Source organism: Parasteatoda tepidariorum, chromosome 11 (assembly GCF_982258835.1).
Source record: "Parasteatoda tepidariorum strain Cologne lab strain chromosome 11, Ptep-v5.0, whole genome shotgun sequence".
NCBI classification, from domain to species: domain Eukaryota; kingdom Metazoa; phylum Arthropoda; class Arachnida; order Araneae; family Theridiidae; genus Parasteatoda; species Parasteatoda tepidariorum.
In genome coordinates this window covers 60737916-60755706 of record NC_141765.1, presented here as the reverse complement: position 1 = coordinate 60755706, position 17791 = coordinate 60737916, and the positions used below count along the sequence as shown (strand labels likewise).

The following is a 17791-nucleotide window of genomic DNA, read 5'->3' as shown; positions in this document are numbered from 1 at the left end:
TGTTTTTGAAAATAACATATATTTTGTTTTCTCTACATTTATGACTAAGCCCATTTGTCTTGCAGCCACCTCAAGGTCAAGAAATTCCTCTTTCAGGGTGGGAAGGGAGCCAGCAATTACATAAACATCATCAGCATATGCAAGTAGTTGTACTGATCTAGCAAAAATGTGACCACTGGCATTGATATGTGAATCACGAATAACTATCTCAAGTGCAATATTAAGAAGAAAACAGGTGAGAGAATCTCCATGTCGAACACCTTTAAATGTGTCAAGATTTTCTGACAGAGACTGCCGAAACTTAATCTTACACTTAGTATCTTTCTATGTAAGTCTTGTCAGTTTAATGAGTTTTAAAGGTATTTTAAAATTATTCATTGTTTCAACATAACATAAGATAACTTAACATAAGCTATTAAGTCATTCTGATGAGTTTGAGGTGACATTTTTTTAGTAATTTATGGATGTTAGTTTAAAAAAGTGGCATGGTTAATGGATTTAGAAAGGGCTTGCTTTTTTGGCTGTCCCGATGTGGCCTCTTTTTACTATTACTGCTTTTTATTCTTGTTGCTAGCCGTGAACCATCATACGTTATAGTTAACATATAGTTCGAGCAGCGATATATATTAGGTTCATTTAGCAAATTATCATTTAAGTTTAAATTTCCAACTTGGTATAGAGTTGACAAGGTGAGAAGTGTTTTATAACGATTCTTATAACGATTTTTTTAAACACAAATAATAAACTTGGTAACAAATACACGTATACAAGAAATACTACTCAGGAGAGTTTCAAAACACTATGATCATGTTGTGAGCGAAATGGCTTCAAAAAATAAGAGTCCCGCAGTGGACTGATCGTTAAGACACGGTTTCCAGTAGATAACTGAAGTCAAGCATCACTGGCTGTTGTCAGTGTGCGGGTGGGTAACCACTTGGATCAGTCTGTGCAGGGACCAAGTGTGTGCGGTCCCTACACAGACTAATCCAAGTGGTCACCCACCACGGTTCTCGTTAAACTGTTCTATCGTAAAGTGCTCGACTTCGCGTGCAGGTCGTTGGGCTACCGAAGCTGGGGTGCCATCCCCGCTGCAGAGGATCAAAATTGTGATGGCATGTCTTCGAATCATCCTCAGGGATATTTCCCAGACCATCTCCAATATCCCATTGTGCAGCTCCAGTGCGACGTAAATGAACTATAACAACAACAAAAAATAAGAATTTTTCTCTATCAAATTTACTAAATATTTAATATCGTTATTTTTGTCATACGTTTGCCAACTGGTAACTTTTCTTGGGATTGTTCACATGCTTCTCCCAAAAGAAGCGTAATTCGTCGGACACCACGTAACGAAGGCGGAACCAAGCGGCAACTCCTGGTGAGCGAACAGTACGAACCCTGATTAATTGGCGGTCAAAATGGGCTACAGGTGGCGTAGAGCAGAACTCTCTACTTATGGCAACACTTCGCTTGCTTTCACCATTAGCGCGTTTAGAGTCACAGGAGAAGGAAATACGTTAGTTTCTGCCTTGATATTCAAATATATTAAAAACCTTTGAGTTAGGAAACTGGATGGAACTGGAAACTACATTGAATATAATTCTTAAAGAAGCGTCCTGAAAATTTTAAAAATATATTTTTGACAATTAAATAAAAAAAAAAAATTAAGAAAGTGGAAAATATTGCAGTACATTCCTATACAACCGGTCTTCTCACCAGATGGCGTATTCGATTGTTGCGAATGTGAAATAAATTTTTAATTTACAAAATATTTTAGTGCAGATTTAAAGGTAATTACGTAAGCTAATAGTTTTAAAACTTAATGAAACTAAAAATTACCTATTTGTTATGTCTACTCCATGACATACAAGATTGGAAACAAAACTTTCTGCATCGCTTATGGCGCAAGAAGTGATATTTCCTGTGGTTGGGATGCCACGACATGAAGGAGGTATCACATTGTTATTCATTGAAGTAATACTTGAATAGTTCGGCATCTTATCTGAATTAGTCTGTAAAAGTTATTATTAGTTATGACAACTTAACAATCATTCTGTCGGAATTTTATACAGAATGTACAGTGTGTAGAATAATTAACGGAATCTTTTTCTCTTAACAACGTGTGATCTTATAATAAGAATTTCTTGTCCAAAAGTGCAATCTTAATGGTTCTTGAAATAGACCTTACATATACTAATTTTTGAAATAGACCTTAAATATATAATATTAAACAGTAGAGATTATATTTTAAGTTATGAAATGCGACACAGAAACGTACTTTATCGGAATAAAAATATATCTTTTTCAATGAAATCGGATTTGTCATTCAGAAAAAAAGAGGAGAGCTGCAATCGAGAAAATATGGTCCCAATAGTTCAGGGGTGGCGAACCTTTATGCACCAACGTGCCATTTTTTCTAAAATATATTTTAATGTGGTCATAGTCGTGCCGACAAATAGTTTTGACTTCATGATTATTGGGTAAGTAATAATACTAAATTTTATTAACTCAAAACTCTTTATTTACTACGAAAAAATGCAACTCTCAACTTTTGCAATGTCTCAGTTATACGCGTAATTCAACGTAAAGTAACATCAGTGTGACTTCTGTTGTTGTAGATTAGATGACAAATAACTTATATTAGGGTTGTAAGATGTTAGTTTAAGCAGAACTGTTAATTTTTTTTGCTAGTTATTTATTGATCGCTTGTTTTTTTGTGGTTATTAATTGCTTTTTTGGCATTAATTGTTCTTTTTTTTGTGAATTTTAGTTGAATTGTTAATATGCTTCATATTCAACTTTGTGATCGGTGGCGTGCCCAAAATCTTGTGTAGCGTGCCATAAGTGGCACGCGTGCCACTGGTTCGCCATCCCTGCAATAGTTCAATGGTAAAATTGATATTAAAATACATTTTTGAAGGCACTGTTGACTAAACTAATGAGTTTGCGGCTACACTTCATTTTTTGAGAGTTGAAAGTCTGATTCTTTCAAAAAAAAAAAAAAAAAAAAAAAAAAAAAAAAAACGGTGTCATTCAGAAAATGTATATTTTTATGTTTTACTTCTAACTTCGTTATTGTCTACCTAGTATATTCAATGGCTACACTTGAAACCATGCAGATTACATGTTAGTTAGAGGAAACATCTGATTATTAGATCGAAAGCTATTTAGATGTGTCGTTTCTTTTTGTAAACTGTACACAGAATTATGAACCCCATTCAAGAAAACGAGGGATCTGTTCCCTAACAACGAAACAATCTCCAACAAACTTCGCGAAATTTGATAAAACCCGGCATCTGCATATCAGCATATCTGCAGTGCATATATATATATATATATATACACAATAATATACAAAAAATCGGAATGAATCGGTGGAATCTTGAACAAAATAATGGAAACACTTCGATACTAACATATTTTTTGATAATTCTCAAAAAATACTTAAAGAATCAGTTTATAAATTTAGAAGTGTTTAGATTGTGCGATTTCTCATACATATCAATAAAGTTTGCTTTTTAAGGTTTGAGGGATCGACAATAAATTACAAACGGAAAAAAAATATTTTTGAACACCCTGTGCCTCAAAATGTAGAAATAAATTCAGAGCTTAAATATTTTAGGAGATATGAACATTTTTATAAAAATTTTTTTCGTCTTACGTTTTTTTGCTAGAATTTCGAAAATATTCCATAAAATTAAATAAAACGTTTGGATCAATTTGAAATTGATTACAAAATTATTGCATTTAAATTTGAGAAAAATTCGCTAAAAACTGCGCGAGATATGAGTAATTCAAGTAGTTATTTTATACTGAGCATGCGCGAAAAAAATTTTTTCTTCTTAATTTTGTAGTGAATTGTATTTTTCAACTTAAAAAAATATCAAAAAATTTATAAGTAGTTTTTTTATTCTTTAAAAGAAAGCTCAGGATGTGTAGCGTTTAAGTGCTTAAAGGTGCTTATTTTCACTTTTCGTTTTTTAAAAGCCCTTAAAGGTGTTTTTTTCATTGGGTGTTTTTAAAAAGTGCTTAATTTTCCCTTTTTGAAAATGAAATTTTTCCTTTACCATGTTGATTTTCGCTATGAATTATTCAAAAAGACACTGTTTACATTGTTCTATTCAACGTTTTCTCAGTCAATTCAATCCCAATCTATTTCGGGTCATTGTCAGTCCGTAGCGTATGAAAATGCCATTCGTTTTACATTATTCAAAATTTCATGATTTTTGACAATTGTCAAAAACAATGCCATAAGTTTTTTTTTATTATTATTTTTGACATGATGGTTAAAATAGGGTAAAACCGTCAATTGTCAAAAACTTTCCAACCTTGCCTAGTTATATTTTTTTAAAGTGCTTAAAAATATTTTTTGAGTGCTTGAGAAGTGCTTATTTTTTGTTGAATAATTTGGCTACGCACCCTGAAGCTTAAAATGATTAGGTTTTTTTTACAAATTTCCTTTTGTACTATTAAACAAGATTTATTAAAAATAACACCGGCATTGTTGGGGATAATCCCCCATAAAAGTATCTTTTCTTTCGCAAGTTTTATTTCCTAATACTATCGAATTTTGTGGTCCGTCCGGACCATTATTAGAAGTGTATTATCATTTGTTATGTTTAATAGTGCAAAATGCAATTTGTGATAAACCCCTTATTATTTTTAGCTTTCTTTTAAAGAGTAAAAAAAATCTACTTAGAAAATTTCCTTTAAACTTTTTAAATTTTTAAGATATTCAAATCGGACTTTTCTCATCAGTTTGCCAAATATGGTTCACTACAAATTTTTTAAAAATTTTTTTCTTCCCATCCGCAGTATAAAATAACTACTTTAATTTCTCATATCTTGCTCAGTTTTTTACGAATTTTTCTCAAATTTTAAAGCAACAATTTTATAATCAATTTTAAATTGATCCAAAAGGTTTGTTTAATTTTATTGAAATTTTTTCAAAGTTACAGAGAAAAACGTAAAACAAAAAAATTTGATTTTTTAAAAAAAGTCCATATCTTCATAAATACTTCAACTAGGTTTATGAAATTTTGTGCAATTATTGCGTATAATAACCAAAATAACAATAATAAGTTAAAAATTTATAACTACATTTTATGGCATAGAGTGCTAAAAAACATTTTTTTTCTGTTTGTAATTTATTGTCGGTCCCTTAAACCACAAAAAGCTTTAAACTTCATTGATATGTATGAGAAATTGCACGATCTAATTACTTCCAAATTTATAAACTTATTCTTTAAGTATTTTTTGAGAAATAGCAGAAAATGTGTTAGTATCGAAGTGTTTCTATAATTTTGTCCAACCCCTATATGAGGAAATAAATAAAAAAATATCTTTATTTTTGGCTTTGAAAGGCATTTGTTCGGGGAGCATCTAGGGCATTTGTATTCCATGATAGAATGATTAATCTCGAATTTTAAATAGTTTTTAATGGGATTCAACAACAAGTTTATATAAAAAAAGGATTTTATATATAACTTATTGTCGGAAAAATAATGTTTATGTAAAGTGAATCAGCTTACATCTAAAGTAGTTAGTGAAAGCAGCTCATATCGTCTAGCTGCTATATTTAAAGTTAGCTTTTTCTATCTTATTTATAACCGTCGTTGAACAGCCGACCCAATTTTTGGGTTTACGACTACTAATGTTCAACTCCTTAGCCTTGTAGTTTTGAACCCAATCCAGAAGACAAGGGAACTCCTGGTTCAAGTATTGGGAGAAATTTGCCTTCGTGGAGGACTTTTTGATGGAACTAACCCGCATTTGCGTTACATGGAGAGGAAGATCACGAGAACCTCCCACGGTTAGCCTGACGGCAAGGGGACTCTAACCCATGATCCGTCTACCACTGAGGATATTTCACGTCAGCACTGTGGTCGGTGCAAGCCAGTTGCGGAATTCGTATCGATCAGCCATCGCCGGGATCGAACCCCGGTTCACCTCAATGGAAGGGAACGCTCTATCCTTTGAGCCATCGCGGCTCGCTTTTTCTGTCTTGTAATTGGTATGAGATAGAAGAATAAATTACAAAGCTGTAAGCTAAGATTTCCAAACCTTTTTTTTTTTTAATATTGTACTCTTTTCGCCAATTTTTTAAATGTTTGTTGATCTCTTCGAGTGTGTTGTTTCCTTTGAACTGGAAAGTTATAAAGCAGAGTGAAATGTTTATAAGTGTCATGTGACAAGAACAAAATATAGCTGACACCTAAAAGTTACTTGACAGTCACAATTTTCTTATGAAATTTTACAGTCTTCGAGTACGTTTCTAACGTAACCTTAATATTGATAATTTTAAAATACATTCAACTTTCAATCCGGCGTGTTTTTCTCTAATCTATATCTATCTCTAAGCTATTTGCTTCTGTGGGGTTCATTGTAAAATGTAAAAATAATAATAATAATTGTTAAGTTCAAGCAAAGGCAATTGTTTGTAAAATGCAAATATGGTAACATAATTGTCTTAACGAAGTTTTAAAGAAATCGTAGTTTTAACGTATCTTAATATTTTGATAGTAATCAATTTAGTCAGGCATTGGCAGTAATTTAAAATTTGTTAATTTTTCTCCCCAAGCAGATTGGCAATCACAACGTAAAGGAAAAAAGAAACTTATGTTTACGACAACTTGATTACGTAAGTATAAAAAATAATAATAAATTCAATAAAATTGCCTTGAACGAATCACAGAATTTATACTGAGTACAAAATCTTCGGCAGACAAATTTAAGGCGATTGTTATGTTAAAATTTTTTTAAAGAAATATGTAAACAGAAATACAAGTTATAATCCAAAAACTGAAAATTTTTAAAATTCAAAAAGCTTTTTACGTTTCCCTTCTATTGGAATTATTTAATAAGAACAAAAATTGTTTTCTTGATTTTTTATAAGTTATTTTTATGATTCATAAAGGGATACTTAAGAAAATAAATCTATTATCAACACTACAGTTAAAAAAAATTTTTTAAATTCACAACTTACTTGGGACGTATTTAAAGGATCTGGATACACTTTGTTGTTTGTAGGACTATGGCCATCTTGCAAGCCCAAAGATAGAGTCCTGTAATCCGTAAAATAAAAGTGTGCACAAATACTTAATAGCAAAAATTATAAATAATTCGACAATAAATTAGATTTAAAACTTAAAAGGCATGCTAATTTGTATAAATATTAAATACCAAATAAAAGTTAGTTAAAAAAAATGAAATACACATGCTGATGAAATGAACCTTGGTTCTTTCGAATAATTTAATAAAAACAAAATAGATAACTAATTTTTAATGCGAGAAAAGAAAGAATATGAATATTGTTTAGCTGGCTGCAATAGCAATTTTAATTGCTATGATGAACTGAAACTGTGATAGTCAAGGAAGGTCATTTCGTAACACCCTGTTTACTAAGATAATAATATTGAGTTCTATTTTTTATATTATTTATTGTTAATATAAAATTTCTCTTTGTAATACGGAATATAGTTTTGTACATTTTCTTTAGCAATCAAACTTTTAATGTTTCGAAAGTATGCCGAATATCGTGATAATATTCCGTTAACTTTAACTCGCTCACTCCGTATCCTGCGATTTTCACGGTAAATTTAGAAGTAGCAAAATTTGCACAGCTAGCAATTTCCTAAGATGCATTTTTTCTAACTGTCCATCCCACTCATAGTTTCATTTCGACTTGACTGTAATGTTTAATTGTTTATTCAGATCAGGATTAACAGATGGCGCTGGTTGTCCATATTTCTGTGAACTAAGTAAGCAGCATTTTGCGCACTCTTTTCAAAACTTATAGATGCTTGTCAGAGGGATTTGCTGCAAAGATTGCGAGACAAGATGTTGTCTTGAGCTTTGTTTCGAAGTTTGTCCTATGCAATTTTATTTCTATTAAATGCTTTGTAAATATTTTCATTAGTATATACATTTTACCTTTGCACTTCATAAAATAAATCATAATTTTACCAAGATTAATTTTTAAAATGTTGTTTTTGAAAGATTATTCTTTGATTTCCATTTTCCAACAACCATTTTTACGATCCAATTCTACATTGAAAAAATAAAATCTCTTTTAAAATTTTTTTTCTATATTTTGGCTCTAAAATACATATAGATTTGAAATATGTAATAAGAAATACGTAATTTTTTAGCCTATTTTGATAAAACAAATTACGCCGTGAGTGGGTTACTCCCCATCAGATTTTCAACGCTATATTAAATGTTGATGAATCTTGAATAAATCTAGAAATGAAACTATTTCTATGTGTTACATGTAGATACAATACAAGAAAGAATTACAGGTAATAATAAGAATAATAAGGATTGCAAAAAATTCATACCAGATTTTTTATTCTTTCGAAAAAGTTGAAAATTTTTTAAAATTTATGCTTGTTATTTAAATATCTCATGGTTTTCAAAGAATAATTTTATTTTGGTCTTAAACTCAAAATATTGTTGGAAGATTAGCTGTAACAATAGCTGGAAATGTCTGAACCTGTCTATCTCGAACTTCTCAGTAATACACACAAAATTAAAAAAATACTTATAAACAACTAATAATAAAAGCTTTTGTATCAGTTACATATAAATTACATATACCATAGAATTAATTTTTGATGAAATAATTCTGAATTTATAAATGTACTACAGCCTTACCTTACAAAAAGAAATTTTAAACTCAATGTAGTTTTGTTTCTGCTTTTTGTTTTGTATAAGTATTTTATAGAATAATGTTTTTTTTTTTTCATTAAAAAAAAGACTATCCTAAATAAAATAAAGTTTGTTGTGGAGAGAAAGAACTTGATTCGGGTACTGAAAAGTTATTACAACCATTCTACGACCTAATCGAATAACGGAAGGGAATCTCGAATCTCTGGTGGTTTCGATGAACTTGGTTCGAATGCTGAAAAATTGTTACAACCAGCTGACAACCCAATGAATAATAGAAATGATCCTCGAACCTACCTCTGTTGGTTTCCTGTGTCTTTCTTAAGGAAAAATCACAAGTCTAAGTTACGTGTAAGTCGGAATGTTGTTGTTGTAGTTAATTTACGTCACACTAGAGCTGCACGATGGGCTATAGGCGACGGTCTGGGAAACACCCCTGAGGATGATCCGAAGACATGCCATCTCAATTTTGATCCTCTGCAGAGAGGATGGCACACTCGCTTCGGTAGCCCGACGACCTGCACGCGAAGTCGAGCACTTTACGGTATAACAGTTTAACGAAGATCAATACCGCACGTCCTCGGTCCCTATGCAGACTGATCCAAGTGGTCTCCCACCCACACACTGACTGCAGTCAGTGATGCTTGACTTTGATGATCTGCTGGGAACCGTGTCTTAACGATCAGCTAGCTCACTTCGGGACATAGGGTAAGACGAATCTATAATCACCAGTGCTGAATACAAACTGTACCTTGAACTGATCTGAATTTAATTGTACTTGAAATCCTGTAAGAAGCTTGTTCTCAATTCCCCCCCCCCTTTTTTTTATCTCAACACTATTCGTTTATAAGTTTAATGACATCTTGAAATTTTCTAACTTACTTCACACTATGTTTATGCGACAAACGTATTTATTTTATTAAAAATTAAATTTCCCATACTGAAACATTTAATTTTTGTCTTTAGTAAAAGTATTCTTGCAAAATGTAAGTTTAGAAATTGCATATTCCTCCAAAGATAAGTGATAACCTGGTCGCGCCTTTCTAAATCAGATATCTTTTAGAGCTCTAATTTAATACAGCGCGTACTTTTTTTTACCAACAGCAGACATGTCTCGCCAAAAGTGGCAACAATTAAATTTAAAGCTCTTCCACTGAACGCTGTTTTTCGAAGCTCTGTCGCCAAGGAAAATGAAAAAATCCATAGTTTAAGTGCCTTACACTAGAAGCAATTCGATGATTTTAAACTATATATATAATCTTGAAGTGTAGAATCATCTAGGTTTAAGAACAGACAAATAACTTAAATATTTTAAAAGTTATTAATTTAAAATTGAAATTTTTCAACCTAGATGAAAGTGATCAAAATCACTGCTATATTCTCAATTTTTGTAAATTTTTATGAGCACAGATAATGCAGCATTGGACTAAGTTTTTAAAAATTAAAAAATTAGACTACAAGCGCTTTTCATTTTCACAAAACTGTGGCTTTTCTTCATAGTGACGTTTTGCACCATTTTCAAAATAAGCGAAGACAGCGCTGCCTTTAGATAGACTAAACTTGACCTGACAGTCCTTAGTTGCTAACTCACAGCAATTATAAAAATAGCATGTTATTCGCAAAAAAACATAATTCCGTATTACGACGGAGCCTTCGAAAGGAGGACATTTTGATGGAACTAACCCGCATTTGCGTTACATGGAGAGGAGGACCATCAAAACTTCCCACAGGTAGCCTGACGACAAGGGTACTCCATCCCATGATTCGTCAATCATTGAGGATATTTCCCGTCAGCAATGTGGTCAGTGCAAGCCGGATGCGGAATTCGTATCGACCAGCCATCGTTGGGATTCGAACCCGGTTCATCTCATTGGAATGCGAACACTCTATCCCCTGAGCCTCTAATTTAATTTGTTAATTTCCCTCAAATTTAATATACTATTATTTAATATTCATGTTCTTTGTACAAAACATTTGTGAAAAATTTGGCACTTAAGGGCCCCGATCAATCAATAATCCGATCATCTGAATTATCAATACCATGCAATTTTTTTTTGTGAAAATGTTTAATTATTAAAAAAAAATGTTTTGAATATCACCAACGTGAATCCTCATAGAGAGCTGGGCTAGGCAGATGCTCATTTCCCCCACCCTTGCTGACTCTGAATATTAAAAGTCAATTTCTAGTTAAATGGTTTATTTAAAGTAAAAAAGAAATCCATTTTATTTATTTCTAAGTAAAATAAGTTCCTTAACCCCTTCCTTCTCGCTCCCGTGAAAATGACGGGGTGAGGTTTCGCCCTCTATTTCTCGCTCCCGTGATATTGACGGGCTGGAGTGTTCAGTAGTAACGCGCCGATAAGAATAAAACTAAATCATTTCTTTTACCCGGAAAATATTTTATTTCTCATTTTACTCACCAGATGGCAGCACCAGGATATTTTTAAGGTAGTTGTAGATAGCTTATTTTAAACTAGATGTCAGCACTAATCAAATACGTAATACAAATACAAAAACCAAAAGAATAGGCACTTTTATGACCGTTTTCTGGAAAATTAACCGATCGTTAAGGGGTTAAGAGACGCTACGATGTCTATATAACTGTGGTTAAATAATTTCAAATACAAGTTCTTTTTGTTTTAACCCATCAAATATGTTGTTTAATAAAGCTACAGGCGCTATCTTTTTTATTTCTTCCATTATAATTCATAACTTTTTCCATTATGATTTTTATTTATTCATTTTTTTTGTATATCTCATTTATATTTAAATCGAAACTCAGGAAGACTATCAAGGTTAAGTAAAAACTTGAAAATGGGATTGCCGGAGAGTTATTAAGAGGCGAAATTTGACTGCGCTTACGAGTGCAAAATGATGCCTGATTTAGAAAAGTGCGACCCGCGAGTTATCTGAACATGCAAATTTCTAATGAATAAATCTAATTCTTTAACCTTTTTTCATGTAAAAAGTTTTTTTCTTTAGTTTTACATAAAAAGTGTTTTTATTCAGAATGTCTGCTTCTCTTTCATCTTTAAAACATTTGAGATTTCTTTCTACTTCAGATTTCTTTCTTTAAATATAGAAGAAAAGCATCGTTTTCTTGTCCTCTAACGTAAGAATGGCATCTAAGAAATTATATTGAAAAGAAGTGCGAGATAAATATTTATGTGGTCAGTTAGGATGAACCTGAGCCTGAATGTAACAAGTCTGAAACTTTAATGCATGACATTTTTCAAATTCCTCTTTGGGATGAGTAAAAACAAAGATTCGTAAATAAAAACCTCTGGAGTAATTACCAATCACACTACTCAATTCTATAGCTGTCTTACAGTGGATTAATGGTAAGACGCGACTCCCAGTAGAACACCGAAGTCAAGCATCACTGGCAGTGGCCAGTAAACGGGTGGGTGATGACTTTGACCAGACTGCAAAGAGACCGAGGGTGTGTGGTAGTGGTCCTCGTTAAACTGTTCTACCGTAAAGTGCTCGGATTCGCTCACAGGTTGTGGGGCTACCCTGGTGGGGGAGACATCCTCTCGGTGTAGAAACGAATTTGCGATGGTATGTCGTCGGATCATCTTCAGAGATGTTTCCCAGACCACCGTCACTAGCCCATTGTAGCTCCACGAAGGCAAATTTCTCTCAATACTTAATCCAGGCGTTCCCTTGTCTTCTAGCTTAGGTTCAAAATTACAAGGCTACGGAGTTGAACATTAGTAGTCGTAATCCCAAAGAATTGGGTGCTCTGTTCAACGACGGTTATTAAATAAAATAAAACATCCCATTGTGCGGCTCTAGTGCGTTGTAAATAAAGTACTACTACTATTCCATAGCTCTCCAATATATTTCAGGAAATAAAAGTAAAGTTCTTCCAAAAGAGTCAATGTTCCAAAGGGGTCATACTGATTAAGACTCAACAATTTTGAGACCAACTATACAATGGTGACATTATGGTCAGTATTGCGCGCCTACTACTTTTACTTCCGTATAGACTACTGATATCTATCAATCTGAAGCTTGTCGGACTTTAAGCCACCACCGGGTATAGAACTCCAATCCTTTACAGTGACAACTCAGAGCCATAGCCATTATAGCTCACATTTTAAGATTTTTAAACTAGATTTGGATATCAGGATTTATGTTTAGTTTAAATGACCACACTTGTTAGAGGCTTGAATTATTTTTTAGGGCGCTGAATTTCAATTAAATAATTGGGAATTTAATTGTTTAATACAGTCTGAAGCAGCATTGTTCACTGCTTTTGGAACAGTAATTATTTTTCTCTCAGAGCAGTTTGGTGAGACAATTTTATAATTTTTTAAGTGTTTTGGAGCTCACAAATTTATTCTAAGTAGGATTATTGTAAATAAAAACATTTATTGTTTGCTAAGAAAGGCATACTCAATGGTACCATCTTAATTAAACTACCAACTTCTTTGTTATGGAACAAAAAATTCTTTCTCAGAGCAACCGAAAGCAGCGGCATGTTTTGGAATCAGGTGGAGTACAGCTGTAGTGAATAGGAACAGCTTTGCAACAATTTTATGCAAAAACGGACGCCTCAAATGATGTGGAAAAACACTGTTCAAAAATGCCTGATTTGAAGCAGATGAGGTAAATTAAAACAGAAGCTGTTGGAACAACGATTAGAGAAATAGAAATTTTGAACTTTCTGACTGTTTCATAAGTGGATATCGAAAATAACTCTTAAGTTAAATATTCGATACATAATCAGAATGCCTCACATATAGAGGTACAATTTGTGATAAAATACATGAAGGGTGAAAATATCGAATCGCTCCATGCGTTTGACAATGGTTCCGTGAATGCCCAGAGGTACAGGCAGGAGGTCCTACAGCCCTATGTGCGTCTTTTCAGGGGCGCTGTTTGCTCTGAGTTCATTTTTATGAACGACAATGCGCGACCACATAGGGCTCTCATGGTTGATGAGTATCTGGAAAGCGAGGATATTCAACGAATGGATTGGCCAGCCAAATCCCCTGATCTGAATCCTATTGAGCATGCTTGGGATGCTTTTGGAAGAGCTATTGCGATGCGCCAACCTCCCCCCAGAACCATTCTGGAGTTAAAAATTGCTCTGGTGGAAGAATGGGAGGGTCTTCCACGAGTCCTCATTAACTCCCTTATTAACAGCATGCATACTCGATGTGCATGCTGTCTGTCTGTCAGGGGTGACCATATTTCATACTAGTGGCAACGCACACTGTACAAGCCTCACTTTTATTGTCATCTTTTATCCTTAAGTTCAGACTACATTGGATTTATTGGCAATAGGTCTTGCCAGTGAATGGCACTTTCATTTTTGTTTTGCATACTTTATTATCATGGAATAAGCTATATCCATACCAAATTTCATTTATTTATATTCAGTATTTTTTGAGATGTTTGGGAAAATGTCTTCCATCTCTTAATTTTGTCTACCAGTGTATAAAAAAAAGAATTAAAAAAAAATATGATCCCAACACAACATGTGAAAATTTATACGAATATAGGAAATGAACTACTTTTATTGATTATTTTTATATCGTACGAATGAAGGACTGTGAAGTCGAAATGATGCCCTAGGTTACTGTTTTCAATTACTTTTATAATAATTTTTTATTCATTTGTGTTGCTCACACCAAAGGAACCTTTTTGAAGTAATTATTTTAGCTTCAGGAGTTCTAGCGTAACGCAAGAAGCTATTTATATTTTATTAATTTTTCACACTGGTTTATACAGTCAAAACGTTTCGAGATAGGCAGGTTTGCATGTTTCTTTTCCATACATTTTAGATTGTAAATATGATACCATTTATGGGTTAACTAATTAAAGCTTATATAGTAGCGATACATAACCATCTTTAACAAATATATTAACATGTAAACATTAATTACCTTTTATGGACAATACAGATACATAAAGGTGCAGACAGAAAAAAGGAATAGAGCAAAAGAGGAAGAAAGCAAGCTTACTGTGAAACAGGAAAATGCTCGTTCGTTTCCGGAAACTTTCTGGGCCGTCCACGACTCAAATGACGCCTGTTGACAAATTCACAGTCATCTACCATCCAGAACGAGCCAAAGTCATCCTCATACCGCACAAAACACTTATGGAGGGACAGATTGGTGCGTATTGCATTCTGTGCAAAAGAATGTGTGGGGAAGGTAGGGTGGTCCATTCAGTTGGTGAGGATGCAATAAACACAAATGCAGGAAAAAGGATTGGGAAAAATAAAGGCAGCCAACATAAAAATAAAGGATTGAAGGGAAGGAAGTGATGTGATAGGGAGAGAGAGAGAAAAACAGAATGTTATTGATAGTGCAAGAATGACACACAAACATATACATTGGTCACTGTACACATAAACATACCCAATTCTCTCTTGTAACCTTTGCGGTCTGCGCTTGTAGAATTCTATTTCATCCACTGTCCACACTGCCCCTTTTATATTCTCTACTCGCATAAAACATTTGTGCAAGCTGAGGTTGTGTCGAACCGCATTCTAACAATAAGAGACAGCTACTTTTACAATGTGGACTACACTACTTACATATAGTAATTTGTTTTGTTTATGTCTTTCGATTGCTGTCACTTCCTCTGAGCGAACTGTTTTAGGTGGCTATTAAATGTTATTGGTAGCAAAACACCCAATTAGATCGAAGATTCGTACGAAACATTTTCTTCAAAAGTGTAGATTAAAAATAACCCTGTTACTTTCATTACTTTTTTTCTCAATAATAGGCATTAGATTTAAAAATAACGGATAATTTAACTCATGTTTTACGAAATAATTGGGCATGATACACTTAAATGAAAATAATTTGAAGATTCGTGACTATCTTACATACAGGGTGATGACAAAATAACTTAGCAAATGTTTGAGATCGTAGTGCTTAAGAAAACGGGTGACATTTGTGGATACAGGTATTTTACGATAACCGTTATTAAAAACAAATAATTTTTTCATTGACTAAATTTTAAAAATTTGAAGAATTAAAGTACTTCTTGATCGTAAGAAAGGTTCTTTGTCGCAAAATATGAAGAAAAAAAAAAGATTTGTGAACCGCGATAGTTTTTAGGAAAGTTATACTAATTAAACTTTAATGCCCATATTTTAAACTTCGATTATCTCCTAAATTTATGACCAGTCACATACTCCTGCCAGAATTAAGTTTATACTAATGTTGATAAAATACTAGTTTTGCAGGTTTATAAGCTTGAAATGGATTGGCTAAGTATTAAACAGGAATTTTTGTTCGTAAAATGCATTACGAAATTTTTGTGTTACTTACAATGTTCCTTTTTTTTTTCGGAAAAAAAAATGAAGAACACAAAAAAACTCTAAGTTATTCCAATTTTCATTGTGTATTATATATGTTTCTGCAGTGTGGAAGTTGGATACGTAGTAATGAAAAAAATGGGCTGTCAATAATGTTATGAATAAAAAATAGGATATTCAGTAATGTCTACACACTTAACATACATATTTTTAGAATCTTCTTGTATAAATTAAGCATAAAATCAGTGCTTAATCTATATATATATATATATATATACATATATATATATATATATATATATATATATATATATATATATATATATATATATATTATTTTTTCTTAAAGATTTCGAAAAATATATATGATAGGTGGTTATTATGGATGACTTTTGTAAATGTCAACATTTATAACAACAGTATACATTTGAAATAAAATAATTAATGATACAAACCATTATATTCGAATGGTATGATTAAAAAATCGACGAGGATGAGTAGCATTTGTAGTAATTTTTCATGCATGTGTCCTTGCAAATTATAGTCTATTTCTGAGTTTTTCTGCCGTATTTTGTTGCTAAACCGAACATACTTTTATTGAAATATAAGCATCAGACATTAAGAAATTTTCTGCCGTCTCTTAGCCATATTTTTTCCATTTCAAATCATAAGTAAATTATGGCGTAATCATAAAAATGATGCTTGTTCCATTAAAGGGGATAATTGGGTAAGCATTAATTATTATTTTTTTATCCGGAGCTTTACACTGTTAGAGATATTCTTCAACGTTTCTCTAATATTGGGTGTCAATTTAGCTACACAATATGGTGTGAACTTGTACCAATGTAGAGATACACTTAGAAGAACTATTGTAGTTAAACGTTGTACTAAATCAAAGGTATTCTTCAGATCAATTTCTCAGTGAGACGATAAACCAAGTTTTTTGTGAAAAGGTATCTTTAAAAAAACTTGCTTCCAGACGAAGGTTCTGATGAAATAAATTCACAATATTTTATTAATGTTTTTCGTTTTAACGAAACAGAGCAATAGGTTCTCTATTGTAGAAAAAAATTCTATTAATTTAAGAGGCTTTGCTTATGAAAAAAATAATTGTTTAACAGAACCAAATTTTCAAGAAATATATAAATGTTACCTTTTGAAACTTCTGAGAAATACTTGCAATTACTACTTATTATTGATGCATAACAACATAAACAATATTATTTTTAGCTGCGCAAACAGAACAATTAAACCTCAATTGTCTGCTATCTTCCATTAACAGATTAACATTAAGATTTTTTCAAACAGTGTACGTGCCAACATGTTGTCTCATTTTTATCACATTCCTTCAGTTAATAATTATCAATTAGAACTTTACAACAAAAATCTGACGATTTAAGGAGTATTTAGTATAAATGTACTTAAAAAAGTTTTACCGGAAGAAAAAACAATGAAATAGTTTTAAGCACGATAAATCAATTTCTTCAAGACTATTTTCTTCTTATCTATTGACAGAGAATTACACATATTTTTCACTTGAACTGTAAGAAATTTATACTTTTTTAAAGTATTAATTGGAAATTTTGATCAGTACAGTTACTTCTTAAACATCGATTTTTGGAAAAATAGGAGAGCTCACCATAGACTTTTGGAAACACTGCTTGCTAATTGTATGGAATCCGCTTCCTCTATTTATTTAACATATTTTAAAATTTACAAAACTCTTAAGAATTTTTTCGTCCATGCTTTTTTGTCGTATCTAAATAAAAATTGAGCAAGCATTCATTCGACAAAACATTCAGAAAATTTCATTATAGGAAGGCAATCTAAAAAGTGACGTTT

At 32.3% G+C, this 17791-nt stretch overlaps 1 protein-coding gene across 10 annotated transcripts in view; it reads right to left on the bottom strand.

Annotated features, from left to right (window-relative positions):
* Positions 1–17791, bottom strand: part of LOC107446663 (forkhead box protein P1) — a 238312-nt gene that overhangs the window by 2420 nt on the left and 218101 nt on the right. For 6 of the 10 annotated variants that reach the window (XM_071187439.2, XM_071187441.2, XM_087155467.1 and 3 more), the window contains 3 exons: positions 14643–14809; positions 6986–7064; positions 1840–2012 (listed from right to left, as the gene is read on the bottom strand). In XM_071187439.2, coding sequence (XP_071043540.1) covers positions 1840–2012; positions 6986–7064; positions 14643–14809 — 419 coding nt within the window. Of the gene's footprint in view, positions 1–1839; positions 2013–6985; positions 7065–14642; positions 14810–15041; positions 15173–17791 lie in introns of all 10 variants that reach the window. The other 4 variants (XM_016061360.4, XM_016061362.4, XM_087155466.1 and 1 more) reach the window with 1 other exon arrangement.